Raw genomic sequence first — 19699 nt, 5'->3', positions numbered from 1 at the left:
ATTCTATTGTATTGGGTTGTCGGAAAAGTCATGACGTATTTTTAGGCAATTTTCTTGCTTGATGAATTTTATGAAACAAAAGCAATGATCGGCTTTGAACGCCTGACAGAACTAGCTGTATTACTTGCAGTTTCAAAATCGAGTTACATCGGTAATCCGAGCCCAGCGCCTCCGAACGACGTCAACTTCTACAGCGTGGAGATCGACAACGGCCGTTACATGGGATACGAGACGAACCACAGCCCGATCCCAGTGGTGGGTGAGCCAGGATCAGGGACGTACTATCCTTCGATGAGCCCGACAGGTCACTTAGCAGGTCACATGAGCCAGAACACGGGGACGTTGACGCGGAGTAGAACCTTGCCGCGTCCAGTTCCTCCTCCGGATGTCACCGTGATGACTGCGGGTTCAAAATCGCCGATACCACCGTCGGTGCCACCTCCGCCGACAACATTTGCTCGGTCTGTGCCTGGAAACGCGCACATCCACGGCCATTCTTTGTCGACCTTCACCCCCACGCCTGCGTATTCAGATATCGACGGGCATCTTGTCTGAGGATCACCGATCTTCGGCCCCAGTTCGGTGCGCGGCAAGTACCGTGCCGTTCCGCGGGACGAGACAGCAATCACCGTGACAGAAAGAACCACTCGGCTTTAATCGGTCTCTGACTCTGGTGAAAAAAAAGCGAACTAGCCGAGGCGGATCGTTCGTTCGTGAAACCCTATGAAGACTATGAAGACTGTCGGCTGCGTGAAAAGAACCGCGCGGTGCAGTTTCGTGTGGGTGCGCCGACGACCACGATCACACACTATTCCTCTTTGAACATGAAAGAAAGTAAGAAGCATGTAAATAACCACACAGAGAATATATAGGCCGCTGCGCTTCCGGCAGGCGCGCGGTTTATTAACGTAATTTTAATAAGCACGCGGTGTGTACTCATCGTTGCGACGCGCGGACACAAAAGTAAATGGCCGCCAGTGCGCACGCTCTTCGTTCATCGCGCTCGTTCTCGTTCGTTTCTTCGCGGGCAAACGTGTTTTTACGGCCTCGACAAAAATATTAAGCGCGCTTCAACTTCAAGCTGTTTTACGTTCACGCACATCGCTCGCGGACCTGCAGTGATATACGATGATCGAGGATCTACCCCCGAGGATCTTCGAGGACACACAGGATTCGCCGCTCTGGCACCGTCGTCGCTCGCTGCAGCATTTTTCTCTTCGTTGCGCTCTCGCTAGAGACGGTTACGTTTAATTTTTTTACTTTTGTGCATCCGATTGTAAGAATAGAGAGAAAGAAAGAATGTTCAACTCTGTATGTGAGTGTTCCACGTGAACGAATCGGATTGGCGATATCGCGGGGGCGAATACCTCGCTCGCCCCTCCGCAACCCCTTTGAGAGAAAGAGAGAGAGAGAGAGAGAGAGAGAAAGAGAGAAAGAGAGAGAGAGAGAAAGCACAAAGGTATAGTATGGATTTTACGATCACGTTATGCCTTACTATCCTCGTCTTGGAATAAGTTAATCGTAGTTCATACCATCGACTGACATACTCATGCGATCCAACGGTGAAACCACTGGCAGGCAGAACGAACAGAACATCAATGATCCATAGTAATCTTCTATTATACATTCCGTGTTTGAACCACCGACATTCGCACGACTGTTTCGTTGCCCTTTCCGTTTTATACTACTCGTTAGTGCTCACGGTCTACCGGACGTCCCAGCACGCCTTGGGACGTCGAGAGGCACCTCGCGCTGCTAAGAAGATGGCTACTGTTCTCCAGGCTCGTCTGTGACGCGGGATAAAAATCCCGCTGCGTCTTCGTCGCAGATCGAAATTAACTCAAGAAATCCCTTAGGGCAGGGATGGACATTTTTGTCTCGATTGGGACAAGACCGGCCCAGTGCCGGATTAAGCCAGCGCGTGGCCCGTAGCAAATGTTATCACGAGGCCCTAGGCTTTGTATCAGGGCACCTTCTTAAACAGGCACAATGAATGACCTTTTTTTTAGCAAAAATATCGTTCATGTTTCGGCGCCTCTTCGATGAAGCGCCCGCGTGCGGGGCCCGTAGCATTTGCTACTTCTGCTACGGGGCTTAATCCGGCCCTGGACCGGCCCCACCATAGGGCCCGGTGTCCCCTGCCAGCATCCGTCATTACCATAGTGACACAATGATCAAGTCTAAGAGTGGGGGAAGAACCTAAGAGGAAGGACGTTTTCGTCCTTCGCAAGTAGTGCACTGAAAGGGAGATTGGTGGGGGAAGAGGAGTTTGAGAGGCCCAGCCTGCCCTAAGGGATTTGCAAAGAAATCCCCTAGCAAAGGAAATCCTCTCGCCCCAAACAATCAGCCAGCTTCGCAGCCGTGCGCGGTCCAGACACTTTGAAAGTAATCCCGACTAACTCGGTGACACGAGCCGCAACAGAAATCAGCAGTACGTCTTCGTCGATGACTCGATCGAGGTCGCCGATCATTCGGTATCGTTGTGAAGTCGTGTACTCGCGTTTCTCCTGGTTTCGTCAGCACGTACGACCGTCCACGATTTCGTTTTGCAATTAGTTGAGAGAGACAGAACGTAGAGAGGTCTGACCGGCTTCTTGGTTGGAAAATTCGAAGAAAGGCGAGACAATCGTTTTACACAGGGAAACAGTTGACGACGTTTGTAATATCCGGTAGTTGGACCCAACTGATTTCCTTCTATTGCTCATCGAACCCGCGGCGCGTTCTCTGTTTAGATCGTACGTATCTTCGTTGTTACATTTAGGAGAGAGAGAGAGAGAGATGCTGAGGAGACGGAAAGACAGCACGCGTCGGGAATAATACGCTAGGCAGTGTTTTAGGTAACGCGATGTTACGACACTGTTCCGACTGTGTCGATGTTCGAACACCGAAATGGCGGTTCGCGGTTGAACATTTTATAAATTCACAGAAGCGACGAATCGAACTCCCCGCGTTCTTTCGTGGATCATCGAAGTCGCGAAAATTCGGAGAACGTAGACTTGACTCGAAATTTATAAACGTTACTTCTCTTATAGAATTATTATTAGACAGCGGATCTTTATGGAAAATGGAAACTTTCTACTCGAACTACAACGAACTGGAATGAAATAGAAATTGATTTTCTTCCATAATATGTTCATTAGGCTCCCAAGTAGCACCGTACGTCCATAAAACGTACGTTTTACATTTCTGTACACGTCCTGTACATTCGAAGAATGTCCCTAGGACTTAAATTTTACACGTTCTAGGAATCTTTGCACTCGGAGCTATTTTAACTCGAACATTAAACATTTCTTCCAACCTAAAATAATTCCGTTTTATATGATTTTTTAATTGATGTTTAGTAATCGATTAGACACCGACATATTTAACAATGTAAACAATATTTTGAACAATGGTACAGCTATGCTGTTAAATGCAACACATCCGCTGTCTAATTATTATTATTATTATTGTTCTTTACGAGCACTGCTCTGTAAACATGTCTAGAAGACATTCGGCCGATTGTTATCCAACGTCTTCTCATAAATGAGATGAGAAAAATCTAATGTGAAATTAAGTTTTGATATTTTATGGTGATAAGTCTCGCGATTTACTAATACGATACGATTAGTTGTTAATTGCACTTTCTCGACATTCTTGTATTCTATTTGACGTAGGAATTCTTTTCGAAAGTGAATTTCGAAAGTCAATGCTACGGCTAATCAATCGATAGATAATTACATCGCAGTTCCGGAAACCACGCGCGAAACAAAATGGCGAACGCCCGCCCTCGACGTCGTTCTACTTCGTATGTTCGATAAGATTAACGTGTTTTGTTCGATAACGGTGTGATCGTTGATACATTGCATTCTTTTGGTTATCGATATGGTAATTATTATACATGTGTTACAATAATCGTATAGCACAAAGACGAAACCATTACTCTAGAATTAGGAAAATATCTATAGGGTGAACTGTTTTCACGTGATCTAGCGCGCGTGCTAGTTTTCGTTCACTTTTCCTTTAATTGATTATAGTTTAAGTCCGGTTGATCGATCACGGTGATGATTAAGTTATTAATTACAACTACGAGATCGGCACTTCTTTTTAGGATAGACATTGTTTTTTGATATTTTATCACGAGACACAGTCAAACGATATTTTATAATTAAACTTACGGGAAAGCTGCCAAATATTCGCAAATATTGTCAATTAACGATGAACGATTTCTATTTGTAACATAGTTAATAAGCGGTTCTTTTCTTCCTTTATTGAATAGAATTATGTGTATCGACTGATATAGCCGGCATTTTGTACATACTATTATAATATTATACGTGTAACGGAAGTTCGACTACTTTCACTGCCTAATTTCTATTCGTCTAACTGCCGAAATTGATGATCCGCAATCGGTCGACAAGTAAGATAATCATTGTCACGTGAAAGCGGTTGACTTATCGTAGAAAAATCTGCTATAAGTATTTTCCTAAGGAGGGGCGAATAACCTTCGAGCCACTTATTCGAATATCCTATATCGGAGAACGTGAAGAAAGAAAAAACACACGCGTACAAGCACACGGGAAAGAATAACGAGATCAACGTGAATCAGCTAGAAACGATAAAAGAAAGACTAGTTAAACAGAATCGAGAGGACAGAGAAAAGTTCAGTAAAAAAAAGAAGCGAGTGTCTTGGAGTAGTGATATCTTCAAAAAAAGAAAAAGACAATAGTACATAAGTTTAATTGTACGAGTATGAGTTTAGTTAAGAGTAAACTATTTCCCTGGCACAGCCAAGTTAGAAGAGTTGCATTTGCATAAAGGGTGTCTCTGTGCAAACGGTACGGACAGACAAACAAACAAACAAAAAAAAGAGAAGACGTAGATCAACTAAATGTTCACACATACATATATATTTTTGCATTTATTTCCATTCGAAGATTGATTATCCTTGTAAATAGGCGCGGATATGTCTCAGCGTTTCACACACTCCGGAGAAGAAAAACTAATTAACGAAAAGAAAAAAAATAAATGGATCATATGAGGGTCTCACTTTACCTAAGCTATAATGAAATATTGTATAGAATTATTACGATAGGCCAGAAATTATATCTGAGAGAGGGAGAGCGAGAGAGAGAAAAAGAGAGAATGTGTGTACATGTGAGAGAGAGAGAGAAAAGAGCAAAAGAGAAGAGTTATTCCAGTTATCGGACGAGACGACGCGACGTCTTTCCGTTTATCGAAAGCCTAAGTAGTCGACACACATATATTTTTCAAGAAAAGAAAACATTTAAAAAATCAAGAGAAACGAGATGACCGCGCACGTTCGGCCTACTGTCACAAGTTGGGGAAGAACCGTGATATCGGTGGTGTGAAAAAAAACAAGTCGACGAGCATAAGTTTCGGTTTCATGCGTTCAGGAATGATAGAACGAGAGAGAGAGAGTGAGAGAGAGAGAGAGAGAGAGAGAGAGAGAGAGAGAGAGAAACCATCTCGCGTTTGATATTTCTCTGTGTACGATCATCGAATAACCGCCGCTTCTAATTTGATCGCGTATCGCACGAACGTGAGAATAAGCAAGCAAGATTGTTCGAGAGACGTGCATATAAGAAAATATAAGGGTGGCTCTGATCTGTATTAAAAGTCGAGTCAGCTGCGAGCAAACGCATTTTCGAGCAGCTAGATGGGGCTACGGGATTCAGAAGGTACTCTGATGCTTCGTTAAACCGCACTGGCTCGTCCTGTACGACAGATTTTCGCGTCTACCTCTTTTGCGTCCTGCTAAGCGCCACGCCCGTTCGTTTGACTCCGAACCAGTGATGCCAAATGCGGGGAGTCACGGTGAAATTATGTACCCCCTCTCTGATGACGGGAAATGAGTGGGACGAATGGGAGACACGTTGCACGTGCGCGATGGGGACCGTAGAGTGTGCGCCTGCGCACGGTGCTGGAATGGAATAGTGGAATGGGTATGTAGGGGAGTACGGTAGCTCCGTTTGGAGCTCATTATGGCATCACTGCTCCGAACCCTGTCGGGTTAAATCTTCGAAAGATCTAACGCGATTGCCTGAGTGTTAGGAATTTCGATTGAGCACCTTGACGAATGGGCGGGGCTTAAGCGTGTCCGACAACGGAGCTCCTCCCACAAACTGCTCCGTTCCTCCGGAGAGGAGAACGGAGTACTCTAAACTGCTCGGTAGATCTCTGCGAAGTATTAAATGTATTGAAGAACAGGTTTATTGTCTTTTGAGCAATCGGGCTTGCGCCGGTGTGTCGCTCGAGTGCGTCCGCCGTCAGATCCATCGACGATCGATCGCATCCTAAGCTATTTTTCACTTCTTCGTTCTCCCGCGATCCTCGATCATTGATCCACGGTTGGAACGATCGGTGGCGACGTGGAGGGGGGAAACGTAAATCGGAAAGTGGTGTGTCGTTCACCGGAAAATCGATAATGTGTGTGTGTGTATAATTTTTCCGCGCCGTTGTCATGTGTGTTTTATGCTTGGGGGGAAAAAGAAAATGAAAACTGTTTGAAAGTTTTACGAGTAACGTTTTTTCGGTAGCACACGCGCTATTGTTATTTCATTGGACGCCCCTCCCCAACTCAACAGGGGGAGAAGAGGACATGCATACACGCACACATACACACACATATACACAGATAAAATGATTTGTTGAAAGGTAGACTCTACGAAGCTTAATGAAGAAGAATAAAAGGATTAAAAAAAAAAAACGTGTATTGTTAACCGCTGCTGTTGTGTACGGAGCCGCACCGTTCGGCTTAGACTGATGATGAAAAAAAAAAGAAATTCACGTATGCTCAATTAGAGAACATGTTTGCGCATAATTAAGAATTCTATTTACATATACATGTTTTATATTTGTAATTAATAACGAACAAAAAAAAATCATCTATACCTTATAATATTACCTGATATTATATTAGATTATGTAATCTCCAAAGTATTTGCTCATCAAAGTGCTAGGCATGTTAGACGGACCGATATTCGTCCAAAATGGTACCTTGGAGATGGACATACCATCTAACAGTACGATATTTCATATTTTACACGATAATTAATAAATTCCGTTGATTATTCTAAGACATAGTCAATCCTAATTATACAATCATTAAAAGTACGAAGGATAAATTAAACGTTTTACAATATATGTATATAATTGTACATAATACGACTTAGATAGACACGAAGAAAATGAAATGCATAACGAATTATATCAAATTAAGAGAGAGGGAGAGAGAGGGAAGAGGGAAATACACAAGAAAACGATCGAGAACTTTCGTAAACAACAAAAGAAAAAGAAGAAAAGATAGCTCGTAAACAAAATGTATTCGTATCACGACTTTTGATGTTTCATTTTTCTCTTCGTATTCGATTTTTTCCGAATTACTTGGCCCGTTTTTTCAAAGGACAAAACGAGAGAAACCGAACAAAAATATCATCGATACTCGCCGATGCCGGACGCGTCGCCGCGCCAGATCTATGAATGTATAGATCGCGCGAGTCTCGAAAATCGCCGAAAGTGACGTCACGAATTTTATCGTACTAAACTTATCCGTTCCAAAATTACCATTTCCACAAGAGGCGAAGACTGGATTTAACACTGAGCCGTTCAATCGTTTTTTTGATGATGTTCAAACGACTCGATTTTCTATTCGATTCGATTCCTCGCGCTCGCAGAACGTAAACACGGACGCGACGCGTGTATACTTTGATAATCTCGACGACCGATCGATTCTCGAAGAGACGCGTTCATTTTTCGAAACGCTAAAACCACTGTTCGTCGCTTCGACAAACCTCTCGGAACGCGTGCAAACAACAAACAAAAGAAACAAAACACTTTTTTGGAAAATTGTATTCGACGCAGCATATACATAAAAAAAAAAACGAAAAATATCGAGCAAGAAACCGTTGAAAGTGTACATTCGGGAACCGACCAGCAGCGTGACTTTTCATTTGACAAAGTAAACATATATTCGCGTAAAAATCAACGATCATGCGAGAGAGAGAGACACATTCACGAGAAAAGAAAAACGATCTTAACGTACTATCGTAAATCGTTAAGCGTATCATCGGATATATATTGCTTCCGTTTGTGTGCCAACAATTTAAGCAAAAAGAAAAAAAAACAATGTCGATCATTCTCGATGTATAAAGTAAATAATGATTAACAAAAAAAAATAACGAGAACGATGTACCGTTGCGCTGAAATTTTGAGATCGGAATTTACAAAATGCAGTGTAAAATTCTTTAATCATCGCTGTTCTTTAAGTACAACCGATAATACCGAAAGAGAGAGAGAGAGAGAGAGAGAGAGAGAGAGAGAGAGAGAGAGAGAGAGAAAATAAAATACAAACTGTGAAGAAGCTCTCCGACGATAAGTACATATAAAAGACAATGGGAGAGATAAAGAGAGAAGGGGCGAGAGAAAGAGAAAGAGAGAGAGTGTGTGTGGGAGAGAGGAAGAAACCGTGTAATATAAGGGTGCCAGCGATTGGTACATTAATTACTTGTATATATACATAGTATTTTTACATTCTAATTCTAAATTACATTTCCAATTCTAAATGGTATACATTACTCTGTGAGCTTCGCTTGTCGTCTGTGTAAATCATCGATAACGTTCCGGCGTTCGTTCACTTTGGAAAATCAGTCGGGGGTAGAAGCGTTCGCGAACGATGCCTCGGCGAATATTCGATCCCTGCCCCCCGTCCCTTCTTGTGCCCGTTTCACTGCACCCTCTGCACAAGATTCAATAACCGGAGGTGTGCGAGAACCCGAAAAGACGCGGCGAGATCATCGGTCGGGTTCTCAAAAATTTCTGGATTCCCGGGAATGGATCCCAGCCTCGAGAGTCCCGAATATTCTCGGGTTCTCAAAAATTTTCTGCAACCCAGAGATTCTCGAGTAACATTTTCGGTCTCCCGTCCGCCTCTATCAATAACGGGTCCCATGGAAATCACCGACAACATTTCATTAATTTCTTATTTATTAATTAATGTGGATTGAATGAAAATCAGTGGAAAAACGAAATATGAAACCGAGTGTTCTTGAATTAATTAATTAATAAATAAAACATTAATGAAGTGTTGTCGGTGAAAACCGCGTCGGAGAAATCTGTGTCGATGACTTCCATGGGACCCATCAATAACACATGCCTCGTGCCTTCATCGCAGTTACATTTAATTAGATACGCGCAAGATCGCGACCGTGATCGGTGTCCCCGCGCCATTCATCTCTGGAAAGACAGTTTCCACTGTAAAAAGCAATTGTAACCCTAATAATGACAACTAATTCAACGTTGGTAAACACTGAACCATGCGAATTATGTACATACATATATCTGAAAGCCGTTTGTTCTCAGTCGCCGTTTATCGGAATCGGAAAAAAATGTTTTCATTGTATTTCGGCATTGTCTTTTTTCGGGGATGAACGGGTGCGGACGCACCGGACGCGAGCGTGACCCATTCAAGGGAAGAAAAGAGGGATACTTCGTTATTATGTCCGTTCGTCGTGTCACCGTGTATTCAGTGTATACGCGTAACATTAACTCATACTGTGCTCATAGCGGATGTGATCGTGTTGTCCGAATAATGTTTGCCACGTGTAGAGAGCGAGGAATGACGCTCGCTGATGTATTCGATGATTTCGTTTTTTTATTCCTTTTTATAGTTGTTAACGAATGCGACACGTGTATCGCTCTCCGCGTACCGTTTCGCGTGCCGCGAGGTTCATTTTCATGACTACGCACTCTTTTATCTTTTTTATTTTATTTCGCTTCGTTCGATGAAGATGAACCGACGTGTTTGAGTTTTGTCTTTTTCTTTTTTGCGTTTCTTTAGGTTCTTACACATAGAGACAGAGCGAAGCTCAACATACTAGTCCTTACTTTAAAACCAAAGTAAAGAGAAAAAACATTGTGTAGCTTTTAAGAATCTCCATTACGTATTCACACCTGTGTGTCTATACAGAAAGACATAATTATAATTAATAATTCAATCATTGTAATTAGGTAAAGGACTAACCGATAAGCGAATAGATAACAAAAAAGGAATAAGCCGCTCGTTAAGTGTATCGTTTTACTTTTTCATTAATTTTTTTACGATTAATATTTTATCTAGCAACTTTTGTCGGCTAGGAGTGTAAATTCTGTATCTGTACATTGTTTTCCTATTTCGAAACTATTAAAAGTGATCGTCAACTAAGCGCTCTCCTTGTTCATTTGTTCCCCGTCACGTGATCCTTCCGCCGCGTACAAATTGTGAAAAAAAAACAAGAGCGAAGACCAAGTTACTTTCTCCTCCAGCTGTTTATTTTTCAAAACACTATAGAATACAACGTTAAAATCTTGCGGAACTTCGAATGGTCTATATGTGAAACCTGAATTTCCAGCAATTTGTTTATTAACCCCTTGCCCTACGACCTACGACCTACGATATCGTGTCAGACTCGTGACGAAGATTCTGAACAGCGTCCAATAAATTTATGTATGTTATTAATTTCCTTTAAACCGAAATAAAATTCCTTTTTGGTTTTGATAATCGGCAGCTATCGGAGAACATACGGGCATACATACAGGCAATAGATATCAATTTTCTCCTGTTTTAGGAAATTACGATCTACAAAAAAGTTCGAAGCATTGAATCCGTAAAATAAATCGTAGGGTAAGGGGTTGAACGTAGACAAATTAACGCCTTGTGTACATCGTTGCTTAAGCTAGTTAAATATACGTTGAAAATTGTAATAAAATTGTAGATTTACACGGAACAGAACCTTGGAAAAGTGTGTTTTATTATTAAAAATACGATCGACGAAGATCAACTTGCAGGTCGGTGCTTTCCCGGGGTTCTTCGACGTTGTTCTTCTTGATTTGCTAATGACTCCTCTCCTGATCGATTTGTTAATGTAATAGTATCTTTATCGACGTTATCGCGTTACTAGTGTACTCACCTCGTGAGATTCGGAATCACGTCATCAACACTTGTTCTCAATGGGGATCAGCTTCGTTCGAACCGGATGCGCTGGACGGATGACCAAATCGGTGGTGATAAGCATGTCCTTCAGATAGTCAACGGGCTCGAATTCGAAGTTGTACAGCAAGGATCCTACCACCGCCTTCAGTTCGAACATGGCGAATCGTTGTCCTGGAAGTCAGACGAGTCCACTTTCTCATTTTGAATCATTTAAACGCTAACATGTTCGTTTTGTTCAGAAAAATTAGGGCTATCCCGAAGTTTCGACTCTTCGAAGAATTCGAAGGAACGAAGGAAACTTCGAAGCCTCTTTCTTATAAACCTGTCAATAAACGTGTCGATCTAATCATAGAACTGCATTAATGCGTGTGACGTGCGTCCGCCTATCAAACTTTAAATCATGCGACCCCGATGTCGACGAAACGGTAAGTGATATTCCAATACTCTTTTTCTGTCCCGAAATTTACATGTTTTCCGAGCTCGAGTGCTCCGTAGAAAAAGTTAATAGCAAACGGGCAATGAAAAGTGCCGGAAAGGTTAACAAATAATACTCCAGAAGATAGTCCCCGGTCACGTGTCGACTTATTAAAAATTCTGCACGTGTCTCCCTCGAGAGGCGAACGTTTTTACCGTTTCGAATGAAATCTACACATTTTAGCAGTCCGGTAAAATAATGTAACATGAATTCTTCATGGTTCGCATACCTATACAATTACGCGGGCCAGCGCTGAAAGGTATGTAACAATATGGATGACGTCCTTGGCAATTCTCCGGTAAAAATCTGTCCGGATTGTACACTTCCGGTTCCGGCCAGAACTGTGGATCTCTGTGAACGTCTACTATGTGCACGTGGGTCGTCGTGTTAGCTGGTATTGTGTAGTTGCCTGAGAACAGAAATATCACGAGCGTATAAAAATGTATGAACTACCTGAAACTAAATAGTTGAAGATATTCCACGGTGATAATTACTTAGTTTCAGGTCCTTTTCCGGTTTACGCGATATGAACGGTACACTCGGGTAGAGTCGGAGGGACTCCTTGATGCATCGCTCGAGGTATGGCAGATTTTGAAGGCCGGACATAGTCATTTTCCCATCATTAGCGTCCATCATTTCCTTCACTTCGACTCTGGCTCGGTTCTACAAACAGTAGCTGGCTAAATCATTCTAAATCAACCTAGCCGTTGCTAGCTAATGACCCTCCGGGATAGCTTAAAACCAGCATCTTAGCAACGTTATCAAATGCTTCTCCACTTGCAGATTTTTACTATTCTGAAGAAAAAATAGCAAGTGGCTCATTTAAAAGCTCAGGAATGATTGTAGCACCATGCTCTATGAAGACAATGTCTCTCATTACTTCGAGTTTAACAATATCTCAGACTTGGAACGTAGGGACATTTGTGGGTGAAGAGATTAAATCACCTGTATCTCTTTGTGCTCGGCCAGAAGCATGATCGTGAAGATGATGGACATGGCTGTGGTGTCGTGACCCTGTTCGAAAATATAATGGCATGATTTTTAGACGATATCCTCTTTCTAAACGATATCAATATTAGTTGAAGAACGTACTTCGAACATGAAGGTGTCCACTTCTTCTCGAATACCATGTATGTCGATCTGATCTTTTCGGTGAGCTGCTATCAAGAGGTCCAGCATGGCGAGCCTCCTCTTGCGAACTGCAAATAAATTGGCAATGATTCATTCTGTTTGGCATAAAACATGATTCATGTTTGGTGGTACACAAAAGTCATAGAGAATTGAAATATTCTGGGTCGAACGAATGTTTAATTTTCCAGTTAAAATGGACGCACAAACTCACTTCCAAGATCGACGTCATCCTTCTTCTGTTTCTGCTCGTCGGTGAAGCCTGTTAAGTATTTGTCATTTGTCTTCTCGTGGTACGAAAACCGTTCTTTGATAATCTGCGAAACACATAAAGCGAAGCATTAAATGGAAAGCTTGTTTCTCGAATAAATTCGAGCTTTACCCCCATGGTGAATCCGTGCAATGTTCGAAGCAACTTGCTTTGACGCCATCCTGAGGGTGACGCGAAGAAGACCCAGTCATTGTAAAGCCATGGACGGATCATTCTACAAAAGTAATACGAGTTTTGCGTACTGTGGTTCTTAGACAAATGCATATTTATCAAGAGCACGCTCGCACATCGCTAGATAGTAAATAGTATAACAATTGTGAAGTCAGTATTAATTTCTCGTCAGTTCCTTATCTGTAGACACGCAGTCTTTACGCAAAGCGAAATTATTCGAGTGAATTTTCAGAAACAGAAGTGAAATAAACATGCAATTTTTACAGTCCTCCTATCTCCGTCTTCGTGTACACACTTTCTACAGATAGTAACATTAATATACTACCTCTGTACGATGCTATGGCCCATCTCGTACACAGCTTTCCGATATTTCTCTTGATGTGGCCCCTTATCTTTCAACGACGTTCCCATCGCGGTGTCTGAAAATCATCGAACATTTTATTCACGTAACCAACAATTTTCCTAAACACTTTACCTACCGGAAGTCTATTAATAGGATTTTCAATAATTGTGCTGTACCAAAAGAAAGCATAGAAATTTTCTTCTACGTTGCAATCTCAAATGAAACTATTAGATGACTTTATTGAGGGTGTCTTGTTAGTTTATAATAAAGATTGATGTTGTCACTGAAGGTTCCATCAAAAAGTGTTTACTGTTTAGCCGTGTACCATAGATTTGTTCAAAATTATGCAATAATCACCGGTCGGTAATGTGTTAATAAACTTTGCGATGCAACGATGTGAAATACTCCAATTCACGAAGATTACCGCATATCACGTTCAACGTGTGCTCGCTAATTAGGGACAACAGGTCCTTAACGATCGGGCCGCTTTCGTTCTTCAGCGTTACGTTCATCCGTTCAGACTCCTCGATGAAAACATCGACGAATTGTTGTAACACGTTGAAATGGAAAGCCGGCGTCAATATCTTCCTACGCGTTTGCCACTTGCGACCTACGACAAACCGTAGACGCGATAAATAAACGATAAACGAAAATACGTTTCATGTATCGGTAAAAGTTTCGGTCTATTTATATCTCGTTTCTTCTTGCGCTTATTTGTATCATTCTCGTACAGTGTCATGCTGTACTCGATTCGATATCAGTAAGATAAAGTCAGTAAATAAAGAACGATAGAAGATTCATTTGAAAAATGGAACCTGGATTCTTTGATTTACGAACATCGGAGAGGTGAATCTTTCGAACCGGTTTTGCATGAAAATGAAAAAAAGAAAAAGGAGTACGCTACCTGTACTGGTGAGTAGCCCAGTGTTGAACCAAGGCATCAGAAGATCGTAGAACTCGCTTTTCTGAATGGATTTTGGATTTCCGAGGATCACCTAAACGTGGATAATTTCACAGTCGTGAGATACATGTTTCGAGCGAGGCGATTTACAGCGACGAATCAAGATTTTTCAACAATAATTGTGCAGAAGCAGCAAAAAGGGTCATACAGTCCGATCTTTCGGGATCAAGGTCAACGCGACATAGTTCCTTCTAGACCCCCCGTGTGGGTATTCGTTTAAGAGGGTTTCTAATAAGCTTTAAAGCCACATAAAAAAAAGGGGGGGGTAAATTAGGCTTTTAAGCGAAAAAAAGCATAAAGTTAGGACATTTAGGGTCGAAACCTAGATAAAACTTAGCGAGCGGTAATGCGAAGGCTAAAAGCCTACCGAATCTTAGACTAGGACGATTAGGGAAATTTTAAAATACTTGAAATATTGTAAAAACATGAGAGAGCAAAGGTGGAGATGCTGTGCTAGATATTATAGAATAAAGGTATACTATTTTGCCCGGAGGTCAACGCGACATACAAGGCCCAGTAATCGGGTTAACTGGAAATCTGAGAAGTCTGCGTATCAAGGTAAACACGGTAATATCGGTATCGATATCGAATATGAACAATTTAATGCCGAACATATTCGAGATCGCAATGCTGCGTGGTGAGTTTTCTAAAACACGATTTTTAATCAATTTCGTATGTAACGAGAGATCGTGTTCGATTACCTCAATGTCTTTCGGATGACGGATGTTAAGGAATGGCACCGTGAACCCCCACAATTTGTAAATCGGATAATACTGATCGCTCAAATTCCGTAAAAGCGTCCAAAGATCCGCTGCAATAATAGAACCAATGGAACGATTTAGTTCGGGACCATTCTTATCGACGCAGACTAAATTATTTAAGACGAAGGCATGTTAATATTGCTGTTGATTGAAAGTTGAATTTGAATTTCGATGTAAATATAATGATAGAAAGTTGAATTTCGATTTAAATTGGGTTGCTGAGAGTTGAATTCGAATTTAGATTTAAACATACAGTAGCGGACAAAAGTTTAACACCGCTCTAAAGAAGACGATAACTTTTTTAATGTTGTACTATACGATTTGAACGATTTTTGGGAAAGCTAGTAGAGCAATTAGTTTACGAAAGGATGTGAAAAGAAATTTTTTCAAAAATTGCAATTGATCGGAATCGTTGATAAAATACTAAAAGTTGCATCTTCAACTATTTTATGTGCGCCTATATTGAAAATTTAAAAAATACGTTTTGTAGATCTGTGTCGATTTATAATAAATCGTGAAAATCTGCAACAATTTTTAGCAGCTTCAAACGTTTGTAGCTCATTGCAACGTTGACCGATTTTGACGAAATTTTGAGAATATATTAATCGAAAAAGTTAAAAAATCAACTTTTAGTATTTTGTTCAACAATTCCGATCAATTGCAATATTTGAAAAAATTTCTTTTCACATCCTTTAGTAAACTAATTGCTCTAGCTTCTCAGAAAAGTTCAAATCGCATAGTATTGGGTTGGCAAATAAGTTCGTTCGGTTTTTTAGGCTGGAATAAATCACAAAAACCGAACGAACTTATTTGCCCACCCACAATACAATATTAAAAAAGTTATCGTCTACTTTAAAGCGGTGTTAAACTTTTGTCCGCTACTGTATGTAATAATTTACCGTGGAACAGAGACACATACGGATTTCGTTTGATCCGCGGTCTGGTTATTACACATTAATAATTGATATCGAACGAGATGTGTCTTACTTGAGGAAACTTGGACGTTGTACAGGTTCCCGAACACCGGTAGCGCCTGCGGTCCTGGTATGGCATTGATCAACCTGCCCACTCTGCCGAAGTGCACGATGGCGAAGTGCACAACAATTGCGAGGAAGAAGAAAGCGAGTATCCCGAAAATCATTTTGGCGGCACGTATTAATGTCAATTGTTCTTCAATAAATTCCTCTAGTAAACTTGGTACGCGTTCACGCGACTCGTAAAGCTTCCACCATCGATGCACTTAAACCTGAAATAAACTTGCTGGAAATAAAACAATAACACAGTTCGCGAACTGTCAAACCGGAAGAGATAAGAAGAATCTAATCTCTGTTATGACTGAATTCATCTGCGGCGCGGCGCGCAGAAAGCTCGACAAAACTTGCCGATTAGACGAGCATACTCAGCAATTTATAAAAATGCTTCGTAGAGAATCTCTATATTAGAAATTACGTGATTCCAGAAGAAAAAGCGCAACGTATATTTGAACATTTATGTCATATCAACGATTGCCATTAAGAATCCGCTTTTCATTGTACATATGTACTTGGAAACGTCTCCGAAAGAAAATGGTTCCCGCGAAGCAGCGCTCGGTATGTTGACATTATCAATAAATACTGTACACATTATAATTTAAATAATCATATTCAATCCGTCGTTAAACGCGTGTATAACTGTGTATTCTTGTTTAAACACTATATTTCCAACTACTGATGACTGATCACATTTTGCAATGTACTCTGACGAGGTGTGACCAAGTCTATCCATAATTCGATTTGTTGACATTGTCACTTTAACCAATAGTAAAATTATGTGTGCGCCTAGCAACCAGTCAAACCGGAATTCCTTTCAGATCTGTGTAGCGTGCGTAATCCGTTTATTCAAATGCAGCATGCGACTGATAGACGCGACAAATCGTAAACACAACGACAACGATGGCCGCCGCCATTATTTCTATTTTTTTATTTCATTTATAAATAGTTCGTTTCATTCCATACGGTCTCAGATTTTAATTACGCGCGTTTCCGAACGTGGATAACAAAATTGACCCGGCTTATCGAATGGCGACGGCGAGGAATTCGCGGTGCTCCATTGCGATAACTATAGACTGCGGCCTTCACGCGTTTATGGCAAAAATGGATAAGCAAAATTTAAAGCAGTGGATATATTATATTAAAAAGATTTAAGCACGTCAGCGTATTGGTTTCAGCTTAATCAGATAATTAAGAGAAGAAAGAAATATTTATTTCGCTCCTGTGTCTTGCAATTAATATAGACATTCATTATTTTGCACAGAGATCCGCAGTCTATTGATAAGATTCGATGCAAAGTGAAATTTGAAGCACAATGCTCTTCCGAGCAATGTTGGAACACAGAGGAATTAAGGCTGCGTTAAAACACAGGTGAAATCGACGAAAGAGTGGGAAAATCGAACAAAGAACACCGCATACGCTTTTCACCTAACTGCCGACGACAATGATCGATCACTCACCCTATTAAGCAACGCAAATCGTGAAACACAATCGGTTGGAATCCTATGTTCCTCAAATGCACTTTCGCGAACGAGACCCGGACATTTGACTTGAAACGGTGGAGAGTGCCGGAGAGATAATAACGCATGACTGCCATACCGTGGATGATAAATACTCGATGCGGGCTACCTAGGTATCCCCACTACGATCCAACCGAAAAAAAGAAATCAATCGGAAATGGTACGACGCCAAAATGCACGATTACCATTCGCAATTGATCCCGAGGAGAATCATGAAATCGACCTCCCACTTTTTCCACCGAGTTCTTTTTGCGTAATCGCGTAATCACGTCGAGGACAATCAAAAATAATTGTTGTTTATTGCACGGACCCCATCGCGACAAGATCGTTAAACGATAAAGAGAATTGTTTTTTATCCGATACTTTAAATCGCCACTTTGAACATGTGCACTGTGTTTTATCTGTTTTCACTTAGATAAGCGTGTATTTTCAGGTGTTAATTGATTAAAATTGTGGAATGCATCTTAAATAAAATATATATGTATACAACATTTCACAGAGTTTCGTCTTACACATTAATTTAACCAAGAAAGATCATTTTATTGAACCCCTGTAATGCATAATCCGAGATCGATAAGAAACCTTATCAAAATTAGATAAGAGTATACTTACGTATACATATGTTACATCAGATCTAACAAATTGCATGCTTCGCTTCTCTTCCATTATAAACATTGCCGAAGACTAAGTAATTTTATCGTTATTTACAAACAAATTTGTAATATTCGTAAAAACACATTTATGGGAAAAGATGAAGAAGAAACTGCGCGAACATGCTTTTATCGATCTTCAATCAAAATATCGATATGAACGATGGATTGATTGTTGATGTAAATAAATTTATAAAATCGACTGCTGGATAAGATAATGTTAATCCGAAGTTCGATCAAGATATGCAACGGTAACACATTTTTCAGTTGAATAATATTGTATGTAAAGGTATTTTCGTCGACCAAGTAATATTTCTCAAGCTAAATTTCAAAAATTGAAGATTGACGATCCTTCTAACAAATCTTTTAATCATTCAATTCGTAATAGTCTGATGGTCTGCTCATCTTTCTCTTCAAATTTGTACCGGGAATGTAGTCGCGCGTTATCAAAGAATTGTAAGATGACACTGTTTTTGTATGTTTTTGCATCTGTGACCCGCGTCGACACATGTTTATTTACAATAAGTGTATCTCGTGTGATGTTATCTTTGTAACCAAATAATGTATATGTACACATTCGGAAAAGATACGAGTCTGCTCTTCTACTTTGTGGTGTCGTGCGTGTACTAAAGAAGAAAACGATGAGACGAGAAGACAAAACTATAAGATATAGTGTATGGTACATACCCAGATATGATTTTAATGTAATTTCGAAGAAATAATTTTTAAAAGAGATGGTCTTATCGCCTACCGCACTCTCGAAGCGTTACTCTGCTTCTGATGCTCATATCGTTATTTACGCAGTTGTCAAGGCGATTGAAAATAAAAACCGTTCCAGAAAAAAAGCATCGTTTAGTTCGGGAATTTCGAAGCTTATCTACTCTGTTCCGTGCTGCTAATGCATACGCAACATTGTTCGGTGACCACGATCACCTTTAGGCAACAAGAAGCGGTCACCAATGGATGAGTATAGTCACCTCAGCGAATGGTTTGACGTTTGACGACCATGGTCACGTTTAATAACGAAAGGGTTAAATATTAGGTCGATGTATATCAAGTGTCGGAGTTTTTAGTGGCAATTGATATTCTCCTGAACCTTGCACGGACATCATTCGGTGAAACAACATTATCTTCGTTCACTTTGCAAGTCGACTTTTCTATTTGAATCTATTAGAGATCGGTATCGATCAAGGGGTTTCCCTAGTTTAATGCTGCGATTGCAACGCAATCTTTCAAAAGAAAGTATTGAACACTGGAATTTCAAACTTGATGTGCGTATCACAACTAACGTTTAAAGAATGGAACTAAATTTTTTTAAACTATCAATCTATATAATCTGTTTGACAAATATGCTTTTACCACTGTAAGTCTGAAGAAAATTAATGTAACCAGAGAATGCAAGACATTGTTTAATTTATACTG

The 19699-nt window shown here is 40.7% G+C and overlaps 2 protein-coding genes across 5 annotated transcripts in view; one reads left to right on the top strand and one right to left on the bottom strand.

Moving 5' to 3' along the window:
• Positions 1-8324, top strand: part of Sns (sticks and stones) — a 440528-nt gene extending 432204 nt beyond the window's left edge. For both annotated transcript variants that reach the window (XM_076436009.1, XM_076436010.1), the window contains exon 18: positions 131-8324. In XM_076436009.1, coding sequence (XP_076292124.1) covers positions 131-555 — 425 coding nt within the window. In that variant the 3' untranslated portion in view covers positions 556-8324. The remainder of the gene's footprint in view (positions 1-130) is intronic.
• On the bottom strand, positions 7627-19081 carry LOC143214689 (cytochrome P450 4C1). Of its 3 annotated transcripts, none has more exons than XM_076436033.1 (14): positions 18965-19081; positions 16067-16325; positions 15020-15129; positions 14262-14352; positions 13782-13967; positions 13340-13433; positions 12955-13057; positions 12787-12889; positions 12537-12643; positions 12390-12458; positions 11939-12107; positions 11674-11853; positions 10947-11140; positions 7627-10884 (listed from the first exon to the last, which is right to left on the bottom strand). In XM_076436033.1, the coding sequence occupies exons 2-13, from the start codon at positions 16218-16220 to the stop codon at positions 10971-10973; spliced, it is 1536 nt and encodes a 511-aa protein (XP_076292148.1). In that variant the 5' UTR covers positions 16221-16325; positions 18965-19081; the 3' UTR covers positions 7627-10884; positions 10947-10970. The 3 variants fall into 3 exon arrangements, with proteins under 3 accessions (XP_076292148.1, XP_076292146.1, XP_076292147.1); XM_076436031.1 differs by lacking the exon at positions 18965-19081 and adding an exon at positions 17568-17722; XM_076436032.1 differs by lacking the exon at positions 18965-19081 and adding an exon at positions 17568-17693 and having other exon boundaries at positions 16067-16339.
• Positions 19082-19699: the final 618 nt, after the last annotated feature.

Source organism: Lasioglossum baleicum, chromosome 12 (genome assembly GCF_051020765.1).
Source record: "Lasioglossum baleicum chromosome 12, iyLasBale1, whole genome shotgun sequence".
Taxonomy (NCBI): Eukaryota; Metazoa; Arthropoda; class Insecta; order Hymenoptera; family Halictidae; genus Lasioglossum; species Lasioglossum baleicum.
Note: the sequence above shows the minus strand (reverse complement) of the source record. Positions and strands in the feature narration are given on the sequence as shown.

Coding starts and splice junctions, on each gene's coding strand:
- LOC143214689 (XM_076436033.1), bottom strand. CDS start 16,220: ATGATTTTCGGGATACTCGCTTTCTTCTTCCTCGCAATTGTTGTGCAC. Junction 13,968..14,261: donor TGGGCTACTCACCAGTACAG/GTAGCGTACTCC, acceptor GGTTTGTCGTAG/GTCGCAAGTGGCAAACGCGT. Junction 11,854..11,938: donor GGAAAAGGACCTGAAACTAA/GTAATTATCACC, acceptor TTCTGTTCTCAG/GCAACTACACAATACCAGCT.